General features: G+C 43.6%; 1 protein-coding gene across 4 annotated transcripts; it reads left to right on the top strand.

The window, feature by feature from the left end:
• Window positions 1–24,537, top strand: map6a (microtubule-associated protein 6a). Of its 4 annotated transcripts, none has more exons than XM_085288172.1 (5): window positions 1–1,086; window positions 18,052–18,265; window positions 18,421–18,635; window positions 21,828–21,938; window positions 23,834–24,537. In XM_085288172.1, the coding sequence occupies exons 1-5, from the start codon at window positions 371–373 to the stop codon at window positions 23,979–23,981; spliced, it is 1,404 nt and encodes a 467-aa protein (XP_085144298.1). In that variant the 5' UTR covers window positions 1–370; the 3' UTR covers window positions 23,982–24,537. The 4 variants fall into 4 exon arrangements, with proteins under 4 accessions (XP_085144298.1, XP_085144300.1, XP_085144301.1 ...); XM_085288174.1 differs by lacking the exon at window positions 23,834–24,537 and adding an exon at window positions 22,038–22,795; XM_085288175.1 differs by lacking the exon at window positions 21,828–21,938 and having other exon boundaries at window positions 18,421–18,598.
• The last annotated feature ends 2,709 nt before the right edge of the window (window positions 24,538–27,246 follow it).

The following is a 27,246-nucleotide window of genomic DNA, read 5'->3' as shown; positions in this document are numbered from 1 at the left end:
GTGACGTCTAAGTGCATCCTCGGCTAGTGTCTCTGGGATGCTGAGCGGGCAGGCGGGGCCGTGTTTGCTTGCAGAGCCCTGCCGTGGAGTGATGTAGCAGGACGCACGGACACAGAGGACACAGAGACGCGGAGAGGACGTCTGTTAGAAAAAGAAAAACCTCAAAACAAAGTCGTTCAGTTCTGCAGCTGTGTTCCCTGAAAGCGCGATGGGTTTCCACACGAAGCAAATTTAACGCCAAAGACAGCATCGCATCCCTCCGTGAAGCTCGGACATCTTGGTTCACTGACAGCACAGAGTGGACTAACGTCTCCCCCCTGTCCGAGCCGCGGGACACCGTGCTGTAGCGGAGCTGTGAGCTCGGCTCACCATGGCGTGGCCCTGCATCAGCAGGGCGTGCTGCATGGCCCGCTTCTGGAACCAGCTGGACAAGGCTGACATTGCGGTGCCTTTGGTCTTCTCCAAATACACGGACGTCTCCGAGATGCAGCACATCCAGCTGCAGCCGCAGCTACATCCTCCCCAGGCCCGAGTTGCTATAGAAACGCAGCCGTCTCGCGCAGAAAGCCGCGCCGTTCCGACTGCACGCGCGCCGCGAAGGTGCGTCTCCGAGGAGCGCGTGTGCAGCTCTGTGATGCGCGAGGACTTTAAGCACTGGAAAGTGCGTCCCGAACCGAGCTGTAAGCCCAAGAACCAGTACCACGAACCGGAAACACCGTTCAACAGTGAGACCCAGTACCAGAAGGACTTCAAGCCCTGGCCCATCCCGAAGAGGTACGATCACCCCTGGATACCCAAACCGCCTCCGAGCGCCTCCGCGGGAGAAGATCGCACACCGGCTAGGTCCAAGTACCCAAAAAAGCACGTGGTGGTGGCGGAGGCGGACAGCGGCGTTGAAAAAAGCGCTATAGCCGACAAGGTCCAGGAGAAGGACCTGCTCCAGGGCCAGGAGAGGAAAAAGCGCGTCAGCAAGAAGGAGGGGGAGAAGAAAGTGGTCCTGAAGGGGGATGGAGAGGGCAGAGGGAGGGCGGCGGACGCCGTGAACAAACAGATCAAAGAGGAGATTTCAGGCGGCAGCTCCTACAAGTAAGTTAATACAGTGCCTGTCACTGTGTGTGTGTGTGTGTGTGTGTGTGTGTGTGTGTGTGTGTGTGTGTGTGTGTGTGTGAGAGAGCGAGAGAGAGAGAGAGAGAGAGAGAGAGAGGGTGCTGAAGGCCTCAGAGCCCTGTGAAGGGTCAAAGGGGTCAAAGCTGACATTAAAGAAATATCATTGTCATAAAGTCAATTCAGAAAGACAGTTGTGATCACACTGCTAACTGCAAGAATATCTGTTAAGGAAGGGGTTCAGATGTTGTTATGGGTATAATAATGTTCACAAAGTGAAATTAGTTACAATTTAAAAGCTGATCTAATTGTGCATCCTTACTAATCATTATTTTTTAGCCAAGAGTTGTCCCATTTTCTTCAAGCATTCATATGTTTGTCTTTTAAAATGCAGACTTGCAAAAAAAAATTTAACTGAGCCTCAATATTTACCCAGTTCTGGGTCAAAGGTGAGGGAACCTTTCCATCCTTTACACCACCACAAACAAAACAAACAAAGAGAATAAAGAATCTAATGTATCATTTTTATATAGTCCATTATTAGCTGCACAGCTGGATACAAACCTGAAATCAAAGGGAAATGAGCAGGAGGCCTTTCCACAGAGGAAACCCTCCTGAATGGGTCTCTATGAGAAGCTTTGTTGAGGTTGCATTGCAGGTGTGATAATCATCAGAACACAGAGCTTAATTGGGGGTGACTAACAGAGAAGTTGTTTCACAGTGTAATTCAGTCAAAGCATGCAAATGCATTACACAGCGGTCAACTTGTATTTTCTCCACTGAAGGTAATTAAGCTGAGTGGAAAGGTCAAGGTGCAATTGTTGTCGAGCGCTGTTGTGTTTAGTTCTATGAGTCTAATCTCTGTACTGCTATGCAATGTTCCTGAGGGATGGTGATGATGGCGACTGGTGGATAGATGAACATCAAGTCATGCACGTCTAAGCCACTGTACACATGCCTCAGCTGATACTCTATATATGTTATACTCAAGTCCTATGGAGGATACTGCTGTGCTATACGCCGATTTTGTAGAATATTCAACATTCTGTTCTTCGTGTTATCTTAAACACCTCTCACAGTATACTCCTAAATCGGGAGTCTTGGCTCAGAGCTGTCACGGGATGCAGGTTTGGGCTTTTAGAGGGAGCCTGGCTGAAGTGAGACTCTGCTGGCAGAGGTGAGTGGTGCTGTGTGTGATCACTGAGGGAGCCTTACAGCTGTTTGGTGCCTTGCTGGCGTGCCTGTGTTGTTAAGCATCAGCAGGGTACAGACCAGGGCTTTTCCCCCGCACGGCATGAAATGGCTGCACTGTGACAAGCAGAAGCCCAGTCGGCTCGCTGTCTTCCTCTGCCAGTAGAGACTCAAAGCAGGTCAGCTGTGGGTTAATGCCACAGATTGTATGCACACACACACACACACACACACACACACACACACACACACACACACACACACACACACACACACACACACACACACACAGTGTTTGCACAAAAACACTGAAAGAAATTTGCTTCAAATTATGTTTTCAAGTTCTTGATATGTTTTTAAGCAGGCCTTTAACACATGGCAATGTGGCTGAACAAATACAATCCTTTATAACTGCTTTATAACTACAGTTTTCATGAATGTAAAACTGAATTTTAACCTTCAAAATTCACTATGGACATCTCTGTTCTTATATGATGTCAGACAGATATGTAACTACACTTGGAATTGTCCTTTGCATTTACTTGACAGAGTAACAGACTGTTTAACTTTCAAAATTTAATGCCATGGTGGGTATCCAGTTCATAAAAACTCCTAAAATGCATAGTGAAGAGCTCCATCTTCTTTTATGTTATTTAAAAAAAATTGCTTGGCTGAATACATCACAAAGCTGTTTCCTGTCTCTTGCAAAAATACTTCCTCCAGAGTTAAATATGTGACTTTAAATCAAGAACTGAATTACTGAGTTGTGCTCGTATTACATGTGTGAGAACAACATGGTATCCATTACATCTTTCAAGCTTTCCCAAATGATTTTGTTAACTTGCTGATATCCCAGAGGATGAATCCTCAGGCTTCTTCCTCCTCTCACCCCTGACCACTTGAGCCTCGTTCTTCTGTTAAGTCTTCCTGTCATTATTATGGAAATTTATTTATTTTTTTACAGTGGGTCCAAAACAAAGGACGTTTTCTGTGAATTAGCAAAAACTTCCTGTTTTATAATGACTTGTCAGAACTTCTCCTGTAATTTTACATATTTATTCATTTTCACAGTTTAAGCCCAGGGAGTCGTAGTAACAGATTTCTTTCATTTACTAGAATAGCATTTCTGTGTTGTGCAGAAAAACTGAGACATACTGCTGGAATTGTACTTCGTTTTCTAATGCTAAGATATCTCAGGGAAAACATGTGTACTGTATTTTTCGGACCATAAGGCGCACCAGATTATAAGCATTAGCGTTCATCCTCCAGCTTCACTGTGTTTATGCTAACATAGCTGTGTAGCTAGCGATCATGTTGCACATCATTATATACCAGCTAGCCCAACTTCAGTAACCCTACAAAAGTCACTGCTGTTTAGTTTTCTGTCTTCATTTATGTTGGAAGTGATAGCAGAGCTGTACGTTTTAATTTGTTCAGAAATCTCTCATTCAGAACATGCTATATCATGTTTAGGTGGAAGCTAGCGAGCTAACTTCCTGCTAACTTCTAACTCTGTTAAATGTAATAAATTCTGTTTTCATGGATGCCTGGATGTTAAACTTAATTGTTACACCTGCTAAAGCAGCAACGCTGATCATTTTATTAAAGATGAAAGAATTTAGACATTTTTTAACTCTCAGTGATGCTGCAGTGTTCGTTTGACTTTGGGACCTGAAACAGACGGAGTTTAGGACCCAGATTCCTCCGAGAGGCTCCTGACTACAGCAGCCGTAATGCTCCAACAATCCATCAAGCGGCGCGGCTTCCTAGCTTACCAAAGTCGGAATAAAACATTTTTGACAGATTTTTGAGCGCCGTGTAGCACATAAAATCAGTTCGAGGTCAGTAAACACAACCAGAATTCATACATAAGGCGCACTGATGATTTTTGAGAAAATTAAAGGATTTTAAGTGCGCCTTATAGTGCAGAAAATACGGTAGTTAAACTTCTTTACACTAAAAGAAAAGGAGTTTCACACAAAGCAGACGGTATGTGGCTCATAAGGTTAAAGGAGTTTGACATCCCTCTTATAGTTGTCATGGTGATGTTGTACTCACCATCCCAATCAGACCCTGGTGGACAGATATGAAAGGTAAAATCAAGCACTAATACCTGAATTATGTTTCTGTGGTGACTCCATGTGGAGTCTTCATTGGAGCCTACACAAGTGGCTGATGTCAGCATTTATAACTGTGCTGGTTGTGTTACATTTATGGGGAGGTGCATGTCAGATTACAGCGTAGGGTTTCAGAAGGATTTGGAGTTACGCGTACCTACAGCGTGGATTTAACACAGAAGTATAAATCCACTGTAATGCTGGATCTGCGTTAGTGTTTATTTCAATCAGCTGACTTCATCGCTAATGTCACCTTACACTCTTCATTTCAGTAGTAGAAATTCAGAGAAGTGAGCCTTAGCAAAAAAACAGCATCAGTAGGATGAAATGTTTTAGCTGCTTTCCATAATTATTTGCTCTCAAGTCTGACCAAACAGACAATTAAGCCATCAAAACATGCTGGTGTTGTTTTGTACTAAACCTCAATTGGACAAGTCAATACAACAGAGTTAGAGAATATAAAGTTAGCACGAGCCTTAGATACAGGATAAGCAATACAAAGAATCATCTGTTACTCTTTTAGTATTCTTGTTTTATTAGAAGACACTAACATCAGTTAACATCTGCAATCGTCACTTTGGCTAATCATGTGTAAAGTCAGCCCTCCCTATCACCGCGGGCCAGTGAAACACGAAGCCCTCAGCTCTTTTCTGATGTGGGCACTTGCCATTTCTTTGAACCTTTATTTTTACCAGACAGCGTGCCGAACACAAAGACGCTCTTTCTGCAGTGCACCTGGGAAAATGCTCAAGGCTTCTGCAGTTCTTTTCATTGGAAACAGTTTTTCCTTTTCTTGCCCCGACTTGGTGCAGCATTTTCAACCAAAGCCCATCCCACCGTCATTTCAACGCCAACTCGTCGCATTATGTGTAAAATGTCATTTTATGCATGAAAATAAGTCTCGAGTTTCAGGCAGTGGCTGCTGTCAGACTCTTTGTTATTGTGTGGTTAGTGTTTGCAAAAACTGTAAAAGACAAAGCCTGCTCTTCATGCTGACAGCGTTGTTTGTTGCATTGTGCAACTGTGTCGACTAACAAAAGACATCCAAAGAGCAGATCAGGCAGAGCTGTCGAGAAGATGAACGCCGATGCGGTTTCATCGCTGAGAGTGAGGCAGGTAGAGCAGGTTCATCGAGTTCAGAAAAGATGAGAAGACGACTGAGGAAGTACATTTTTAATTTGAATTTACGCCACGTTACTGTCATTCAACGCATTTATTAACGCAGTGCCCTTCTTTTGCATGTCCTCTCTCCTGTTTCTCACCTGGGCAAATAAAAACCTTGTTTTCTAAGACAGTAATGTTCAGACTTAAAGACAGTTTATCTCTCATGTCACGTCCACAGAACAACCAAAATGCAACTGATTTTCTTCTGAACTGCTGCATTCTTTAGCGGTGACAGATTTCCAAGTATTGTTGCCCAAATGTAATCCTAAACTGTCAGTTCAGAGTGCTGCCCACTAAAGCTGGGTGTCTTATATAACCACTCTAATCTGATTTTTTCATATCTGATTACAGCGAATGTACAAGGAAATATCCCCAGATTTGATTCTGAGTATGAATGAATTATGTAAGTTAGCATTGCAGTTAGCCCTAACCCTGAACCAAACACTGATTACATTAAAAACTGAAACCAGCCTTTAGCCAAAAACTTGCAACATTAGTTTAGTGCATCACTTTGTGAAGATTTAAAACTGCGCCTGTGTGATTGATGATTGCGATGTACAGTTTCAACTGGACCCCTGAGAAGCTACGGCTGTAAGATTGAGAGGGAGCCAACTGGTCCCAGAGGACGTAGGATGCGTTAACTTACAGCCGCCGTTGCACTCACTGACACACCAAGAAACACGGTGAGGAAGTGGAGCTGTGGTGCGTGGGAAGGTCAATTTCCCTGGATTACTCTGGCAGAAAGCAGCCAGGTCTTGATGTATGGCCAGTGCTGCTGTAAAATCAGGAGTCAGGATGTCCATCAGTGACAACTGCACATAAATTAGGCTTAGCAGTCTCAGTGGGCAAATGTACTTACAGCTTACAGAACAAGGTGGAGCAAAGGTCCACAACATGCTGCATCAATACAGGGAAGTTAAAGGTTAACACATGGGTTGCTGGAGATTTATTTTCTACTAATTTAGTAATTAATTACTCAACTGTAATAACCTCTGGGCATGTTAGGATTCATTGTGATTTGAGTGGACAGATGCATAGAGCAGTTCTTCTCCCATTTTCAGAGGAAGCAGTGAAACAGCATCCTCAGGATTTCAGATTTCAATAGAAGATCCAAACCCTCATCTTCCCCCTGCTCACCTCATTCTACTCCTCCATCCAAACCTTCAGTCTTTGTACATATAAACCATAATTCTTGGCCTTGGCCTGTGTCCTGTTCTCTCTGGCCTGCCAGTAACACCCCATCATGCTTTTTTAATATAGCTGAGCACTGTTTGATTCCACGGTGCAGAAATTTGCAGCCGTTTGTTTGAAAGCATTTTCTGATGACTCTCCCGCTGGGAGAGGTCGGAATTGTGCTCTCCACATACGGGCAGATTTGCATGAAGCTCAGCAGTACTGTACCCTGGCGCGGTTCCACCACGGTCGGTGCCAGCGTTTGGCCGTTGTGACGAGGGCTTTCTCCGCACATCCTCTCAGTCACGGCGGGTCAGCAGAGTGAGCCCTCCAGAGCAGCTTTACTTCTGTTGTCTCTGTATGCTTGGATATTTGTCTACAGAGAGGCAACCTGTGCATGCATGCTTCCATGCATTCCTCCAACACCCTCACAGCGTGTAGCTTGGCTGTGTGCACTTGAAAAGCTGATTGCTTGACAAGTTGGCCATAACAAGTAGGGGAGTGACCCTTCTTCCGTTCTGGAGTTCACCAGGAACAGAAAAAGCATGAAGAAACATCGTGAATCAGAAATACAGCATGAAAAGCACAGACAGTGACTGTGGTGGACACTTGTTGTTGTTTTTAACTCTCCGTTTCACTTCAGCTCTTCTCCAGGGCTGCTGACGCACCAACAACAGCACAAGCAACAGTAACCACAGACGTACCACAAACTTGCCTCCACCAGGATACAGGAACTCTCTGTAGGTGCATGGGCCGTCTGCAGTCGGTGTGGTAATGAACTACCAACCAAGAGCTGTGTTCAGCCACAAAGAACCACAAAAAGCCCTTTAATAAATTATACCTGTATTTATTATTTAAACCACTTTCCGAGCAGAAGCTGCAGGTTCTCCTGTGGTTCCAGCTGCCTTTTTTTGATTTTGAAAGTGTTGTTTGGATATCAAAAACCACTTGAAGGCATCATGTCGGCCTTGCAGGAGTTTCCTCACCACGTTTCCCCTTCTTCTCACAGGAGTCTCGCCATGAACATCACAAAATAAATGCACAGCTCTTCTTTTCTTCGTGTACTTGTGATTCTAGGCGGTCCAGCCTACGTACAGCAGTGCACAACCTTTAGTCACCAATAACTGAACTCACTTTCACCAGAAGGGGGTGTTTAAATTTGGATCTTTTATCGTCAGGTGCAGACTAGCTTTGACGTTAGTTAATAAAATCACAATTTCTATGAGATACGAGTTGACTTTTTAATCCACTGATGTCTGAAGATGAGAATCGAGTGGCTACATTTTTTTCCTCACGATTTCACCTGTAAATTTAAGTTATCTGTTGGAGTAAGGGGTTAATGCTAAAAACTATTTTGCAAAGATTATTTTATTACAGTCACATGAATGCCCTAATGGCTTTTTTTAAATAGGAAAAACAAGCGTAACATGTTGACGATGTGTCACCTAACGTAAAATATTACACCTCGGGAGTGTTGGTATTATTGTAGGGTCTACCTCAGCGGTCTCCAACCTTTTTTGCGCCACGGACCGGTTTATGCCCGACAATATTTTCACGGACCGGCCTTTAAGGTGTCGCGGATAAATACAACAAAATAAAACTAGTACCGGTACCGAAAAAAAGAAGATTTATTCATAACACACGTGAAAAGACCCAGGAAAACCGAGTTATTGATAAAAACGATAACAAAATAACGCTGAAAACCGATAAAAACCCTGAAAACCAGACATTTCACACCTGAGCCTCAACTCTCACGGCCCGGTACCAAACGACTCACGGACCAGTACCAGTCCGAGGCCCGGGGGTTGGGGACCGCTGGTCTACCTTACAATATAAAGCGCCTTGAGGCGACTGTTGTTGTGATTTGGTGCTATATAAATAAAATTGAACTGAATCTGCTGAGTCGCCCTCACTTAGATCCATTCAGTAAAGCTCACATAGAGCATTGTATATAAGCTGCTTTAGCCTCGCCACATGTGCTGCACACCTGCTTCACCTCAACTTCCCCCTGATTTAATCAGAGTCATATTTACTGTCATTAACACCTGCTCTGTACATAGATATGCTCTCCACTATTAAAAGATTTATATGAGGGGTGCTAAAACAGAGCCATTCTGCCATATATCAGGTATTGTTGCTCAGTAAAATGCAGACCAATAACTATGTCCAGAGGCGCTGAGCGCATATGAACATCACATTGCTATGTTTTCATGTTTTTTGTAAAAATATTTTTGTTTTGGTTTGTTTATAAATACAGAGTTTAGCTTCATGATATGACAGGAAAGTGTTTTGAACATTGTCTGTTTTTTTGTACCAAGTACACATCGACCTTGGAGACACAGGCTTTATTGTTACCCAGTCATATGCTGACTAGTAGCAGCGATGCTACAGTGCAGGCCGGTGTTTCACACTGTGAACCCTGTCTGCACTCACAATCTGTCTCTTTCTCCATCTTTCTGTCACATAAGCGCACGGCCTGTGAGGTCATGCGGGTGCTTTATATCCTTGGCCTTGGACATTGTTGTATAACCTGTCTTTGCATCGTGGCTCCTTGGGCCCCGTCGAGCACTGAGTGGACGTTGGTGGTTATGTAATGGCTCTGTGTGTGGCTTCCACCTCCTCTCTGCACCATGTGAAGAAAGGATATTTGTATTCAGCAGCCATGTCACTGTCACCAGCCTTTGTACAGTATAGCTTACTTTCATATTTCACAGTGTGACATTTCACTTTGGTTTTGTTTAATAGACTACATGTTAGTGTCTGACAGCTAGTTTAAGCTTAGATTAACAGGAGATTATGATAAACTCATGGAGAAGTTGAAAATTAGTTTTAATTAAAAATATGTTAAATAATTTGTAGACTGTCACTTGTCTTTAATGATATTCTGCCAAGTGTCACAGTGTAACAGGACAGTTTTACAGTGTTTAACAGAAACACTGTTTCTGTCTGGAGTATAATTTATTTATCTGTGAAACTAATTTGCAGGTGATGTTTCTTATTTGTGCTTTAAGTAATTTTGGTTGTGACGTGGAGGACGTGCCTGGGGCTCGGTCTGTGACCCAGCACGTTCATTTGGTTTTTGATCTCTTTTGTTGTATTTTGAAGATGGTGTTAAGTTCTCGGCTCATTGTTTAGTTGCCTCAAGTTTAATCTAGTTATGTTTCACTTACGTCTCATGTGTTTCTTGTCTGTGATTTCAGGTTGTGAAGTTCATGTTGTCATGTCTGTGTCTCTTTATGTTTCCTGTTTTACTTTGAAGGTCCGTGTCTCGTGTCAGTGTTTCTAGTTTTGCTTCCCTTGTCTCGTCCTGCCTAATTACTCCCAGCTGTGCTCTCCTTCTGTGTCTCATTCCCCTCGTTATCCCTCAGTGTATTTAAGCCCTGTGTTTCTCTTTTCCAGTGTTGTGGTCTCCCTCATACCTGTCTTTGTGGGTAGCCTCTCTAGTTTATGTTTGTGGCCGCAAGTTTAGTTAAGTTCTCCTAGTGTCCAGCAATAAAGCTGCTGTTTTGAGTTTAAGTTTTACCTCTGCTTTTGGGTCCTTTCCTTCCTGCCTGCACACAGACCATGACAGGACGACTAATGATGGTTTCATTTTGCTGCTCTAAAAACAAGAGCTTTGTAATTAGTAGGGGTGCAACGATACACAAAATTCACGGTTCGGTTCGGTTCGATACTTTGGTGTCACGGTTCGATATTTTTTCGATACAAAAAAATGTTCATGCCTTTTTAATTTGTCATTTATTAAAATTATAAATATATATTTTAACTCAAACGTACAGTTTTTAAATTTAATGTTGCTGAAACAAAAGTAATTTAAAATATATATATATCTCAGGGCTCTCAAAATTTCAAAATCCCTGGTAGCCCTTCGGGCAGGGACTCTTCAGTTTTTGGTAGCCCAAAATAAATGTAAGTAGCCCGAATAAAAAAAGAGAGCAATTTTTTGATTAATGTTTTGTTTCCTGTTTTGTTTCCTTTACAATATTATACTTTAATGTATAATATTGTAAAGGAAACAAAGCATTAATCAAAAAATTGTTGAAAAACAAATTACAACATTGTATAAAAATTACAATCATCAACTCAAATACTTGGTTCTAATTGAACAGAAATTTCTATGAACTTGTAAGAACTGTGTAGGACATGGATCAGTCTGTGTCAGATCCTGAATTTGAAATTTCCACTGAAGTCACGGGTAAGAGGCAAGTGGAACCAAGATCGAGGCCATTTGCTTTTTGAAGTTTGCTAAATTTTGCCAGTGGTAGTTCACTCTTTGCAACATAGTAGCTGTTCTAAACAGATTTTTCAGGTTTATTTTTAGTATGTTATTTGCAATTGGTGTTTGTTCTGGGAAAGATATTGCAGACTGAGCAATAATGCATTTCTTGCATTTCTCATGGGTTCTAATGGGGGCCTTTCTTAAAATGACTGGTCCCAGTAACAAAGGCGCTTGTCGACTCAGAAATCGAGAGAAAACCAACAACACACCCGGCAGAACATTATGTTATTTACACGGGTGCACATCCGCATGTGCGCATTCGCTGTCAAAATAAAAGACGCGCACCAGATAAGAAGTTGCAACGCGCGTTTGCGTCCATATAAAAAGCAGTTTTTGTCCGCTAGAGTGGGATTTTCACGGCACATTCTGCACCACATCTCTGTGCGTTCATCATTTGTTTGAAGCCAGCTCACCTCCTGCAACCACTTTTCCGAGAATACGCGTTTCCTTTGTGGTTCGGACTCCTGACATTTGTTTGGAGGTAGAGGAACACCAAAGTAATTGCTTAAAGGAGCTTCTTCGACATCTTTAAGAGTTTTAAACAAATGTCTGTCCTCCTCCAGAAAATCTTATGTATGCAAACACGCGTTGCAACTTCATATCTTGTGCGTGTTTTTTGGGGTTTTTTTGACAGCGAATGCGCACCTGCGGACCACTTATGTGCAGCCCTGGTTATTTAGCTCATCATATTGCAGCCACAGAAATTCTTTTGTCCATGAAACCATAAAGCTGCACTTTCTTTTTGCCTTATAGTCTGATTTGTCATAACTTTCCCGTTTTGTGGTAAGCTTTTCTTTGGCTGTCACTTCTTCACCCTGACCTGTCTTATTTGGCTCAACAGAACTGAAATGCTTTTACACGCTCACTCACATAAGCTCAGCGATTCTCTGCGCGATCAACCTCTCACATGTTTAAGCTGCAGGAGATTTCACTTGTCATGTTTGCATAGTAAGCTAACGATTGATAAGACGATGTCAGAGGAATTGGTGCACAAATTATCATCACTCACAGATCAGTGCTGTCGCTCTCTATACACAGTTCGCGCGATTGCAAAGTGAAAGCAAAAAACAAGCGCAAATTCAAACGCGATTTCAATATGTCACATATTGACAGTGGCTCTCCGATGCCAATGACATAATTACCCAGCTACATTTCTGAAAGAATGCAAAAGCATTGACATATATTTTTGCTTCCTACAATAGCCCGACGGGCAGGGCAGAGATAGATTTTGGTAGCCCGACTGGAAAAATCGCTACCCCTGGGACGTCGGGCTAGCGATATTACAAGCCCTGTATCTGATTGAGGAATCACTCATCTTTGGAAAAGAGAGTTTATTACAGAGAAATGGCTCTTTCCAAAATAAAAGCTATACTATACGCTTCTTCTGGGCTATATTCTCAGCAGCATATTGTAGCGGGTCAGGGCTGTTCGGGGTTCTGTTTGTACAGTTATGTTTTGTTTATGTTGCCATAGTGACGGGTGACGCCCTCTCGCTGCGACGGTGTGTCCTTCCGGGGTCAGAGGGCGCCCTGTGTGTTGTTGTTGTTGTTGCTGTACGGTTGCTGCGCTGAGCAGTTAGCTAGCGGCAGTGTTCTTCTGCAGATGTCAATAAACGGCTGTGCTCCCTGGCTAGCTCACGGGAAGCAAGACCAAACGACACCTCCGTCTCCTCGTTGTCTGAGCTCGCCACATTGGTGTCAGAAGTGGGATGATGGTGGCACCCCATGTTCTGACCCGAGTGACTTTTCCCCCGCCGGTCGTGACCGGCCGGTGCGCCAAAAGAAGGCACCTGGACATTTGCAAAGTGAAAGCAAAAAACAAGCGCAAATTCAAACGAGATTTCAATATGTCACATATTGACAGTGGCTCACCGATGCCAATGACATAATTACCCAGCTACATTTCTGAAAGAATGCAAAAGCATTGACATATATTTTTCCTTCCTACAATAGCCCGACGGGCAGGGCAGAGATAGATTTTGGTAGTACGACTGGAAAAATCGCTACCCCCGGGACGTCGGGCTAGCGATTTTGCAAGCCCTGTGTTACAGGCACGGCCCTTTAAGGATGAAGCCTGACGGGAAATGTATTCGGGATGTGTGTAGCGGGACTGCCTGGTGTGTGTGTGAAGAGAGAGAGCGGAGAAGGGGAAAAAGTAACAGTTAGCTACAGAAGAGACGAAAAGAAAATAAATAAAAGGAATATAATAACTCCCTCGACAGCCAGAGTTGTGTCGGCGATGCTCGCTGTGAGTAAACTGTTTCAGCCCACTGTACGCGGTGTCCGTGCCTTAGAGAAGAAATAAAGTTCGGTGAAGCAGTTTCCTACGCCTCCTTTGATCTTTTTGCTAGCGGAGTTGACCTGTATAGTAAGCTGTTGCCGGCTACGAGTCAGTTACGGAACCTTCAAGTAACTGCCAGAGGTTTCCTTACTACGGTTCGGGGCCGCGGATCTGGCGCGGTAACACCTGTATCTGATTGAGGAATCACTCATCTTTGGAAAAGAGAGTTTATTACAGAGAAATGGCTCTTTCCAAAATAAAAGCTATACTATACGCTTCTTCTGGGCTATATTCTCAGCAGCATATTGTAGCGGATCAGGGCTGTTCGGGGTTCTGTTTGTACAGTTATGTTTTGTTTATGTTGCCTGTTACACCCCGGCCTAGGCAACCGGGGTGCAACGTAGAAAAACAAAGATAAGGAAAATAAAACCACGAAGGCTCTCCACCAAAATCCCAAAACGAAAATATCCCATGACGAAAGTATTAACAAACCCATTCACAACTATTTACAACAGACTATTTATTTACAACAAAACACCAAACTATTTACAACACGGGGGAGATCGCGACCATGACACACTGAAACACAGGGTTTAAATACATAGAGGGAGCAATCAGGAAATGGACCACAGGAGGGAAACACAGCTGGGGCAAATTAGAACTGACGAGACAGGGAAAATGTAAACTGAACACACTAAGATAACACAGACTTTCAAAGTAAAGCAGGAAATACATAAGTCATGCAAAAACAAAACACTGACACACCGAAACGTAACATTGCCATAGTGACGGGTGACGCCCTCTCGCTGCGACGGTGTGTCCTTCCGGGGTCAGAGGGCGCCTTGTGTGTTGTTGTTGTTGTTGCTGTGCGGTTGCCGCGCTGAGCAGTTAGCTAGCGGCAGTGTTCTGCAGATGTCAATAAACGGCTGTGCTCCCTGGCTAGCTCACGGGAAGCAAGACCAAACGACACCTCCGTCTCCTCCTTGTCTGAGCTCGCCACAATATTAAACATATCAGGTCCCCATAAGGAGAATCCTGTGCTAACGGCTGTCTAAATGACTCGGGTAAAGTTTGTAGCATGCATGCTTGTTGTTTTTGTCTGCTTCCACTTGTCTTTGCACGAGGATGATGTCGGAGTAAATGTGCAGTCATATTCGTTGTGTTCCCACTAGTGCTGTCAGCGTTAATCTCGTTGAAATGACGTTAACGCCACAACACGGCAAATCTCCATTAACGAGCTACCCCTGCGTGGGGCTAGACAGCCAACACGTTAACGAGCTAACTGCGCTAACACACTAGCTCCCACCCATGTAATTGAGCATTGCGTGGCACATCCAACATACTGTTTTACTTTAGTCCATGACGCGCTTACCTTCAGGGTCATACGTCACATGAAAACCAAAATAATTCCAAACGCCAGATCTGAATGAGGGTGGGGGAGGTTCAATTTGCCATGTTGCAAGGAGAGCTTAACTTCTGTCTCGCTAGCTTGCCCTGCGCTCTTCCTTCTGACGATGCTGTCTGTGTTTAACGCTCAGTGGATCTGCGCTCGACAGTGCAGCCTAGGCGGAGTAGTCGAACGCAGATTCACTGAGCGCTCAACACAGACAGCATCGTCAGAAGGAAAGTTGATAAAATAAATTACAAATTTTGTATTGTTCGATACATATGCGTACCGAACCGAAAGCACTGTATCGAACGGTTCAATATCGATACGAGTATCGTTGCACCCCTAGTAATTAGCTACCTGATTTCAGCATTTTGCTGCAAAACACCACGTGACGAGCTTGAATCTTAAGAACATAAGCCAAAAAATAGTGAAATCCAAGTTTCATATGTTTTCATCCAGATTACTAAAACTTTTAAAATCATATTTGTTTAGAAATCTTTTTCAAAATACTTTTAAAAAATGTTTAAGTAGCTGAAGAGCAAACCTGTGTTCAAACAATAGACACTATGTGGACGAGAATACTGGGCTGCCTACAGATTGCGCCTACAGGAGCTGCTCAGCCATGGAAACCAAATGGCACGAGGCTCCTGGTGCACAGTTTTTATGCTGAGGTTATTTCCAGAGCAGGTTCGGCGCTGTCTGTGACGTTTCTGCATTATGTACCTCAGCACTCTGCGACCTCATGCTGTAACCTCACATGGTCTGAGTTGCTGTGGTTCCTAAACACTTCACTTTGCAGTAATATTGAGTATACAGCTGATGGTGGACTGTGGACCCTAAATCCAACGAGCTCTTTAGAATGACTCAGTCTTTCACTAACGTTTGTAAAAGCAAGCTTGGTGCATGCATGCATGGACTACTAATGTTAAAAGAACACAACGCGCTGCAGAGAAAAATGCAGTGTGATTAAAACAGGAGCGATGGAGCTGTGCAAGGTGATGTAAAATAAATGCCTTTAATACACAGCTCATATCCAGACACTGTGTGGATCATGCTAGCCATACATTTTAAATGTCAGTGATACAGAGCACATGCTGCAGGCCAGCCTGCACTGAAGGAATGCCATACTGCTGACCTTCTTCAGAAATGCTGTGTGAGGAGGACTACAGGATATGACACCATCAAATTGTGGTGCAGACCTCCTCCCACCTGCACTACCTCTGACATTCTCTGCTCTTCAGTAGTAATGCACCACTCGTTACAGTTTTTCTCTACACAAGCATTGCTAAAGTTAGTAACAGCAAAACTATGCAGATTCTAATAGTGATGATCGTTAAACAACCACCACAATGGCACAAAGGCCCACACAAATGGGACTTTTCTTTCAACTTTAGTTAAACACAGCTGCTCGGACTCATCATGAAATGATTTTGGTGAGATCATGTGTAAGGTCAGGATTACTCTGATCTCACACATTTTTTGCCATCCTGTGACAACATATCTCAGGACCTTCAGTTCATTTCTTTAAATTTGGCACAAATGCTCACTTTGACTCAAGGCTGAACCTTTCGATGGCCATTGTATTATAAAGATGCACAATAAGCACATAGAATAGAATACAAGAGAATCCGGTCTTTAGTGATGACGTGATGAATCCTGCTTCTGGGCCCAAACTACTCTGCGTTTAGTAAGGCTGTTGTGTTTTTGACATGTATTAATGTTTTGTATCTTGTTCTATTTAATCTCAACAAGCCCCTAAAATGTAATGTAATGTGATGTAACTCCAGCCCAGCCCCTGCAGCAGTATATTAATGACTAACCTGGTATTGTAGATGGATTATCTCAGTTGTTCTCCTGACTGAAGTTTGGTCCGTTTACAGCATCCTGCCATGTGATTGCATTTGTCTCTAACCATCGGGAACCCTCACGTTAACTTTTATCCAGTGGAAAATTGTTAGCGTTCATCCTCCAGCTTCACTGTGTTTATGTTATGCTAGGATAGCTGTGTAGCTAGCGCTCACGTAGCACATCATTATATAGCAGCTAGCCCAACTTCAGTAACCCTACAAACGTCACTGCTGTTTAGTTTTCTGTCTTCATTTATGTTGAAAGTGATAACAGAGCTGTACGTTTGAATTTGTTTCAGAAATCCCTCAGTCAGATATATTTAGATGGAAGCTAGCGAGCTAACTTCCTGCTAACTTCCTGCTAACTTCTAACTCCATTAAATTTAATAAATCCTGTTTTCATGGATGCCTGGATGTTAAACTTAATTGTGACCCCTGGTAAAGCAGCAACACTGATGATTTTATTAAAGATGAAAGGATTTAGAGAGTTTTTCGACTCTCATAATGCTGCAGTGATCATTTGACTTTGGGACTTGGTTTGGAAGTCTTTGATCCTCGAGCAGGTGGCAAGGGGTGTGAGCTATAGTCCACCAAGAACATCATCACTCAGCTCTTCCTGTTCTCCAGATGGCTCAGCGCTCTGTGAAGGTTGACGGTAACTGCATCCTCTGTCGACCGATTTACCCTGTAAGCAAACGGGTGGGGGCTCTGGCCTTTGTAGTTGGTGAGGGCTTGGATGTCTCTCCACACCTTGCGGGGGCTGTTATCAGTGAGGAAGCCCTCTATCCTCGTCTTGGCCGCTTTGATGCCCTTCGTCAGGTTGGCTCTGGCCGAACTGTCTCTCAGCCTGAAGGCTAAGTTACGAGTTCTGATCAGAGCCTGTACTTCACTCATCATCCTGGGTTTTAGGTTGGTTTTAGTCGTTGACACACTCTCTACAGAGCGCTTAATGAAACAGTCCTGTAGCTGGAGGAGACCATCATCTTTAATGACCCGGGTGCTTGAAGGGTTTGTTTCCTGAGGGGGGGGGGGGGGGGGGGGGGTGTAGGCAGAGATGAGGAGCAGGGAGAGGTGGTCAGATTGTCCCAGGTAGGGGAAGGCGTATTTATAGGCATGCTTGATGTTACTGTACACATGGTCCAGTGTCCTGTCCTCCCTGGTTGGACACGTTAGCATGTTGGGGAAATTTGGGGAGTAGAGATCTCAAACATACCTTATTAATGTCCCCAACAACAGTTTGGACGTCCAGCAGGTGCTGTCTCTGCTATTTACTGATAATAAGTTGGAGGTGGTCGAGTGCTTTGATTCATTTGGTTAACAGTGTGCTCATACTCCGCATGTGGGCTTTGACCTTGTCCTCTAAAAGCACATTTGAACTCCACAGCTTAGATGCACAGGTCAATATTTATCATCCAACTTCCAATACTGAACAGTGCCATCTTACAGTGTAGATCTTGCAGGATTAGTAAAAATGAGCACCAGCTTATTTCCTGTTTTTCTCCACAGAACTGAATTCAAAGCGTACAGAGACGTGAAGCCAGTAAAGATGATACGGGCCAAGTCCCAGTACCTGCCACCGGATGAAAAGACGAGCTTGGAAACCAGCTACAGCGCGACCTTCAAGGCCCAGTTCCCGCTGCAGCCTGCTGACAACAAGGCCGTGGAGAGGAGGAGGATACGCAGTTTGTACAGTGAGCCTTACATAGACCCCGGCAAACAGGTGAGAGCACACCTGCCAAACTTTAGTTCAAATAAATCTCGTGATAGAAATGAGACCTGTGATGTTGATGTGCAATCCTTACCATGATCATCTCATTGCACACCACTGAGGCATGTCAGCTCAGGATTCTCTTTTCCACTATCCACCATCCTTAGGTTGACAGGTATAGTCTCCCTCGCTCTAAATCCAAAAAGTCTGGAGCCACAGCAGCAGGCCAGAGCAAGCCAGCGAAGAAACCCAAAGATAAGCAGAGCACTGTGCTGAGGGGCTCCAAGAAGGCGACCTCAGAGAACCAGCCCGAGAACCGGCCTTCGGTGGGGGACAAGGAGAAAAGTAAAGAGATGAACAACAAACTGGCTGAGGCAAAAGAGTAAAAATCATTTAGCACTACTTCTCCTTTTCTTTCTTATTTTCGGGGAGAAACGAACACAGAGGCTGCAAAATTGATTCTCACATCGGTTCTCATCTGTCTCTCCTTCCTCCCCAAGCCTCTTTCTCATCCTCTTCCTCAGTGCTCTGTCACTACCTCCTGGCCACACTGTTACAGTAACATTAGAATAAGATGCTGCGCTGTGATCATGCCACGCCATTGCTCCTCCTGTATCACGCTATGCCTCATTGCTTCAGAGTGGGCGTGAGCATCCTCTCCCCTCTCTCAGCCTATTCACCCCCCCCACTCTGCTTGCCTCCATCTCCAGGTTGCCATGGCTACTGGCTGCCTGGCTAGCCAATCGCTGAATGCACAGGCCCAGCGACAAGCAATTCTGGCGGATGGCTTTGATCAGCCGAGCAGATTGCATTGTTGAATTTATCAAGGATTTGTTTCTTCCCTCCTTTGTGGGTTTTTTTTTGAGAAAAAATGAATCAGATTGGCACTTTGGACATGCACAAAAATGAGCAGCAACTCTGAAATCTTTGATAAATGTCCCGCTTGGTTTATCATGATGAGCGTCTGATACCTGCTCTGTTATCTTTGCTGCTGTTCTCTGTTCACGTGCTCAGAGTCTGTGTTGAGCAATATCAGCTTTGCCAAATGTGATTCGTAATCAGTGTCTCTTTCTGAACTAAATTCTGTTGTACGGCTTTTTATAATTCATCTAAAGAAAAACACTTGAGCATTTTTCTCCGCTCGCGTGAGGCTCATTTCATTTCGTAACGCACCGTTCGTAGCCAACAAACCATCTAGGTCACACTAAACTGATCGTGCATTAAACACCAGTCAGTCTGCAGAGCACTCGAGTATTCCCCCTGAACTAGATAACATTGTCATGCAGGCATAAAGACATAAAGACATAAAGACGGGGAGTAGTGACGTCGGTTCTCAGAATCAGAGAGAGATGAGTTCAGTGAAACTGGGAGATGTTGTGCTTCTCATCGTTCTCGCCAAGTGCCGAGAGCTGTCAGTCTCACTGACCATAGTTCAGTGTAATCACCCCAACACTGTCTTTACTAACAGGTCTGGTCCCTGTGCTGTCTGATTTAGACTTCTTTGTAGAGCCTCTGATGTAACCTACATAAGTGGCCGACTTCATTTATGCTTGTGCTGCTGCGTTGTGTGTTAACCATGTGCCACGTGGTCGTGTCCTGGTGTTTTACATGCGGTGGCAGAAAGCAGAAGCAAAATAAAAGGCTGCTCTTTGTTCTCATTTGTTATTTTTGGGGCCAAACATATTTGTCCCCCGAGTTTTTCCACTTCTTTTCAAATTACCTCACCCCCAGTAGGTAGCCTGTAGTTTCTGTAATCTCCCCCCATGTGTCTGCTGACATTTGTGAGTCCTTATACTGATGCTATATGAGACTGTGATTGTTTATCTCTCACTGATAAATGTAAAAAAATTGCAGCGAAAAACATGTAGTTCCATTACTATGGAGGTCCACGTCAGTTACGCCGTAGGTTATGGTGTAGATTTCCTGCTGGAGCATAAATCCCCAGTGTGAAGGTGCATGTTGTGCATCTGCTTTTCTGCAGACTATAAACTGCAGCTGGCTGACAGCAGACATCTCATGCTGCACCTTAAAGGAGCGTTCTGTACGGCTGAGGCACAGATCTGAAAGAAAAAACAACCGTCTCACTGCATTTTTTTAAAGTTCCCGTAATCTGATTTTCTTTGTGCTTATAAATACTTTTTTCCTGATATTAGAGGCACAGCGATGTGTCTGCTGGATCCCATCGTTCATCGCTCTCTGTTTCTGAATCCCGCGTTTTACTTCAATCACTGAGTTTATTTATTAAAATGTTGATTCTCTTTGTCTTCAAAGTGAACATGGTAGTGCAGAGAAAATCGGATACCTTCAGCAAGATGCTGAACAAAAGAGAACACGAGGAAAGTTTCACACTGTTTGTCTGTGAAAAGTTGTGTGTATATAACTTATATTTACTACTAGTTTATAGCAGGGATACATGCTGGCTGAGTCCAGTTCTGCACTTACTGTAAAGTATCAGCTGCTTCATCCTAGTGTACATAGAGACACATTGTTTTGCATTAGAAGACAGTCTTGTTATCTTTGTGCTCCACCCTACACACACCTCTGTTTTCATGCATCTTTCTCTCCATTCTGAACGATGGACAGTCCCTTCTCTGTTTGCTGTGGTGTCTGAGACAGCAGCAACTCTTACCATCACCGCTGCATCACATCTACACAAGCTGAGCACTCGCTCCATCAGGGATAAAGGCCTGACTCATTTAACATTTTGCAGCCTTTGGTTGGGGGTTTGTCATGTAACACGGGTGGGGGTGGGGGGTGGGGTGGGGTGGGGGGGCTTGTAGGGGCAGTAAAATGTAAACAGTGCTTAGCACACCACACACCCGGTGCTATCTTTATGATTTTTAGGCAAATAAGGATAGAAAGTATGGTAAAGAAAGTGATGTCTTGGACAAAAAAAAGAAAAAAAAGTTGTGATGTGCTTGTGTTTCTATCTGCTTGCTCATATTTAATGAAACATTACAAATAAATGCAAACAAAAACCAAAAAAGCAGAAAAAGCAGTGTCTTCTTTGCTTCTTTTTGTTAAGAAGAACCATGAAAAATTACCGGTTGCAGGTATCTGTCAGTGTTTCTTCCTGTCCAAGTCTTTGTCTTTGTGACAAACAACATTTCTGAAAAAATATATCGAGATTTTTTTTAAATCCACATGGAAGAGAATTTTCTCTCACAACTTTCTTTCTATGCTTATCAAAGATTGCGCTGTGTTCTGGCACGAGCTCTGACATCGTTCCCCGCTCCTGCATGTTGCCGTCACGTGAGAACCGAAGAATATATTATTTTTGCATCGTGTCTCAATATATTCTTAGAACTCGTGCGATTTATGGAGCAACAAGCATGAGGGAGGATGTCCAGACACTTATTCCAGAACAAGATGTCATGTGCTTCGTAGCTTTTAGTGAATTTGCCAAAAAAATAAATAAAATTCCACAGATGTGTGCGCGATGTTGCATTTCACATTGTTCTCTCTCATACTTTAGCCCGGTGGCACGGGCATGCTATTTGAGGATGTCACATTTTGGATGATGCTGTGTCCAATATGTCCTGTGCTAACCAGTGACATTCTGGTTCATTTGAAGGGTTGTGCTAAAACAGTACCACTACATACAACTCTGCCAGCCAATCCGAGATATTGGCTGGGTGCAGACTCTAAAGCAACACCTGTGGGGCTGTGCACTTCCCAATCCCAGGTAATCAAGAGCAACAAGAAGACATAGACACAGAATTGCCACTCATTGTCATTCATACTTGCTCATGGAGTTGTCATTTACTTTTGTTTTCTATTACAGTGGCACACTTTTGTTTTTTTTCTGGTGAACCACCACATTATCTCTGGTCTACTCCCCTCTGTATTTCTCTTCCATATGGACACTAGAGTAAGGGGGGAGGTGGGTTAGAGGGGGACGTTTGCCTGCCTGCTGTCACATCCTACATTTAAGGTTCCTTAAGGTGGCTTTTCTTAAGGAGGCCTTGGGTTTTAGTCCAGTCGTGAGCGACTAGTCCCGATCGAGCTGCCGGAATGCACCCACTCCCCACAGTTAAATTGCATGACTGACTAGTTGAGTTAGCGGCTCAGGTATGACCCCAGTTATGTGCGAGGCAGGTCACTCATGCACTGTAGTCACATGCAAAACTGAAACAAATCCATCTCATGTGGACTTTTCTTTCTTTAAAGCATGCTGCCACTGTTTTCTGTTGGACCTGCAATCTGAGTTTGTGTTCAGTAATTTGGCCCAGGCTTTGCACTAGACTGTGACGAGCGTTAGCATGGGTGTGAGATGAGCGGTAAGTATGGATGGAATGAGGGAAGCGACACTGCTTTGATCAGTTATGACAGGAGCTCTAGGTGCATGCTTATGATCTAATTTGTGATTTGGATTTTTTCCATCGTCTACTGCATTTTGTAGCCTTTCTTTCAAAGAACACCCCGAGACCCTCATTGTACTCTTGGCATCCTGGAAATCGTGATAGCGCTGCGACTAAGCGAATGGGTCAAAGTGCAGGGTGGGCCATTTATATGGATACGGCGTAATAACATGGGAATGGTTGGTGATATTAAAGTCCTGTTTGTGGCACATTAGTATATATGAGGGGGCAAACTCCTCAAGATGGGTGGTGACCATGGTGGCCATTTAGAAGTCGGCCATCTTGGATGCAACTTTTGTTTTTTCAATAGGAAGAGGGCCATGTGACACATCAGACTTATTGGTAATGTCACAAGAAAAACAATGGTGTGCTTGGTTTCAACGTAACTTTATTCTTTCATGAGTTATTTACAAGTTTCTGACCACTTATAAAATGTGTCCCATGTGCTGCCCATTGTGTTGGATTGTCAATGCAACCCTCTTCTCCCACTCTTCACACACTGATAGCAACACCGCAGGAGAAATGCCAGCACAGGCATCCAGTATCCATAGTTTCAGGTGCTGCACATCTCGTATCTTCACACCATAGACAGTTGCCTTCAGATGACCCCAAAGACAAAAGTCAATGGGCAGCACATTGAACACATTTTATAAGTGGTCAGAAACTTGTAAATAACTCATGAAAGAATAAAGTTACGTTGAAATCAAGCACACCATTGTTTTTCTTGTGACATTACCAATAAGTCTGATGTGTCACATGGCCCTCTTCCTATTGAAAAAACAAAAGTTGCATCCAAGATGGCCGACTTCTAAATGGCCACCATGGTCACCACCCATCTTGAGGAGTTTGCCCCCTCACATATACTAATGTGCCACAAACAGGACTTTAATATCACCAACCATTCCCATGTTATTACGCCGTATCCATATAAATGGCCCACCCTGTACTGATTGTAAAAAGTAACCTGTATTGATGCAAAGCAGCTTTCCCAACTTTTATTTATCCTTTGGTTTTTTATGTAATAAATTGTGGGAAGCAAAGAAAGAAGAAAGGAAGCCTGCGGTGTTGCTAAATCTTTCCCAGATATTCTCTGAAATGAGCGGTCACAGGGTGCTCAGCTCAGCCCATTACCTTCTTGTGCTTGGCCCTAGAGAAATGCTTCATCACGTGTCTCTTTCTGTCTCCTTCTCTGCCATCTTAACCATGTGCTGCCTCCTAGAGATGCTAAAGACGAGGTTCTCCGACCCAGTAATCATCATTCCCAGGATGCTGCTGGAGGAGAACCACAACCACCGCTGGATAGACCCGGACCTCGGAGAGGTGGCGGCGTCGTACGCTTTGCCCTAGATATGAACCAGACTGAGTAATTCTGCCAGGACTGAGGCAGATACATCTTTATGCAGAGACTGCTGCTCTGTACTGTAAATATCTAGTATTTAAGTTGGACTAGAAAGAAAGAGGTGAATCTCACCAAACAACAAAAAAATCTATTAATACAAATAAAAATACATTGCTATCCAGGAGGATTTCCACGTAATTGAGACACGCATGTTTGAAACAGCTTCAGAGGTTCCAGCTGTTTGACCCACGGCATTATTGCAAAGGTGCTACATTATTATTATTATTATCAATATTTTGGTTTGATGCATTTTGTTTTAGGTCAGTCTATTAGTATCAATACCACACCATAAAGTGCTCAACAGCTACAAAATACTGTACTGTATATTGATGGGTTTTAGTGTAAATAAATCAGCAGAACTTGCAGATGGGCTTTATTGCATTAGAAGGTCTGAAGTAAAGAAGTATGCAGCATGTAAGCAAGGACACTTGAATCTGAAATGAGGCCCTGGGACCACGAGGCTGCAGCAGATAATAAAGGCACAAAGTTGAATTAATAAATGAATTTCAAAGTGAAAAAACAAACATATTTGTGTCTGTGAAGGTTCTCAGTCATCCAGGTCATCATAGTCAAAGGAGCTTGCAAAGAAAAGCGTCTGGACTTCTTTAAGTTGCTTGAAGACGTTTCACCTCTCATCCGAGAAGCTTCTTCAGGAAAAAAGAAGGAACACACACATGTAAAGGAAGCACTCAAAACGTGCAGCTATCCTAAATGGGCGTTCTTAAAGTCAGCAAAGAGGCACAGAAAAGAAGACCAGACACCAGTGAGGGAGGATAAGAAGGACAGACGCAACAACATTGTCATCCCCTATGTAGCCGGTGTATCAGAGAAACTCAGGAGAGTTTTCTCCAAGCATGACATCCCAGTGTATTTCAGACCCAGCAACACGCTCAGACAGAAACTGGTTCACCCGAAAGACAAAACGCCAAAACACAAACTTAACAATGTGGTGCAGCGAGGAATGCCCAGACCTCTACATTGGAGAGACCAAACAGCCACTTCACAAGCGCATGGCACAACACAGAAGAGCCACCTCCACAGGACAAGACTCAGCATCCATCTGCATCTAAAGGTCAAAGGTCACTCTTTCGAGGTTGCCAATGTTCACATTTTGGACAGAGAGGACAGATGGTTTGAAAGAGGAGTGAAAGAAGCCATCTATGTCCACTGTGAGCGACCATCTTTGAACAGAGGCGGGGTTTACGACACCAACTCTCTGCCATCTATAATCCAGTTTTGAGTTCCCTCCCCAGACGCCTTAACGCCCACTCACATCCTGGGCCATCTGATCTCAGGAATTCGCATGATAAGGTGGGGCCAGGTTTCACAATGAACACACCCGAAACTCTGGCTGATTGTGACCCACACCCAGTTTCACAGCTTGGCTCAGGCGATTAGAGGATCATCAGGGGGTCCTTTTGTCCCTCTGTGGGGGGAAACTCCCACTAGGTTTATATCTGGGACTCTCCACCATTTGACCCTAGAACTGAAGAAGCTTCTCGGATGAGAGGTGAAACGTCTTCAAGCAACTTAAAGAAGTCCAGACGCTTTTCTTTGCAAGCTCCTTTGACAAACATATTTGTGCAGATTTCAAAATCATAGTTTTTTGTTTTAATTCAACCTTTTTTTAAAACAGCAACATTTTATTATACAGCGCACACTTTACATTTTAATCTATACGTCAGTTAACAATAAACTTGGTTTTCTACTGATACTGAACTTGAGTGCAATGTGCAAGAAGCACACTTTAGACCCACTACTGCTGTTGTCTCTCCTAATTACACAGCTACATTTATAAAGACGCAGATTCATAAATCAGATGGAGGTGCAGGTGGTCTGATGGCACAGCTGTAAAGGCTGCTTCCTCTTATTTTTATCTGAAGTACGATATGAGACACACATATAGTTTATTTCCCTTTTCTCCTAAAAAGGCCAGCTGCTACCCATTTGTTCCTCTTAGCTTGATTTTGTTCACAGTTTGAGTCTTCCAACTGTTTTCTTACGTTGATGGATTTCTGTTGTGTTAAAGAGGAATATGATCATCAGGGTGTGATGATTAGAGTCTCTTAGGTTTGGTACCAGACTTCTGCTGAGGTTAGAAGATCAAGAAGACAACTGGCAGAACACACCTGAAAATCCCATGTGAGTGCTTGATGATACACTCTATCAAGAACTCAAAGATGTCTAAAACAGCCTCTTTTGTAAAGAGCCTTGAAGGTATTTGCTGTGTGTGGAAAATCAAAAGGTTTGCTGTGTTACCTCCACGGATTTTTCTTTTCTTCCTTTTTACTTGCTTTGAACGATATATTGTGCCTAAGTGCTGTACAAAGATACCTACACTGATGGTGTGCATAAGAAGATGTGCAAGAGGACAAAGTGGTCTAAAATTCCAATTACATTCAATTAAACCCGGAACTATCTGATCAAAGAATTAGATTAGACTGAACTAGATCTGACCGGGCATTAAATGCCAGCTTTCAGATCCTGTTTCAGTTTTTGTCTCTGTGCCACAGACAAATCTTGATACTCAGCGCTCCAGCGAACAACAGTTAAACAAACCGGGACTAGTTGTTCTCACACAGGTTGGTGTGTATCATTCCTGGGTGAAAATTTAGACCCTCACTAGACTTGACTCTTTTACTACACTGGTAAGTCTGCAAACACTAGATATCATTGCATCAACAAAGTGACACGTTCTGCACAAAAAAGCAGAACATGTCACTAACTCATATTTCATATGTGGTTTATTGTCTGTTACATAAGCAAGAGCGAGATAAGAAACAGATCAGGGAGGGAGGAGGACATTAAGCAGCTGGGTTGAGTTTTGGTAAACAGAAGCTGCTTCCTTGTTACAATTTATGTAGCTCCTCATTAGATTACCCTTCCCTCATTACTGCTCTTTGCTTTAAAGGAAATGGCTGCACGTATCAATACGCCTCTCCTCACAGGCACACAGATAAAGACAGAAAGTTGTCACACAGTAAAGCTGAGCTCCCCTTTCAGAGACTTGCACTGGTGCTGAGGTTCACCGGGATTTGTGTAATGTGTGCATTGATAGGCTGTTGTCTTAAGCAACCACTGGGGGAGGGGACGTAATGCTGTCAGTCTTAATCAGCAAGCCAGACATCCTGGTGACAGAAAGTGTGCTACGGCAGAGGCAGTCTCTCAATTTGTTTTCCAACTCAGAAAGGGTCATGCAAACGGGAATCAAACGCTGAAGATGATGACTGAAC

The sequence above is a fragment of the Mchenga conophoros genome, linkage group LG10 (genome assembly GCF_057382185.1).
Source record: "Mchenga conophoros isolate Kocher_MC1m ecotype Shallow Benthic linkage group LG10, M_conophoros_male_GT1.1, whole genome shotgun sequence".
NCBI classification, from domain to species: Eukaryota; Metazoa; Chordata; class Actinopteri; order Cichliformes; family Cichlidae; genus Mchenga; species Mchenga conophoros.
This window is presented reverse-complemented; position numbering and strand designations above follow the sequence as displayed.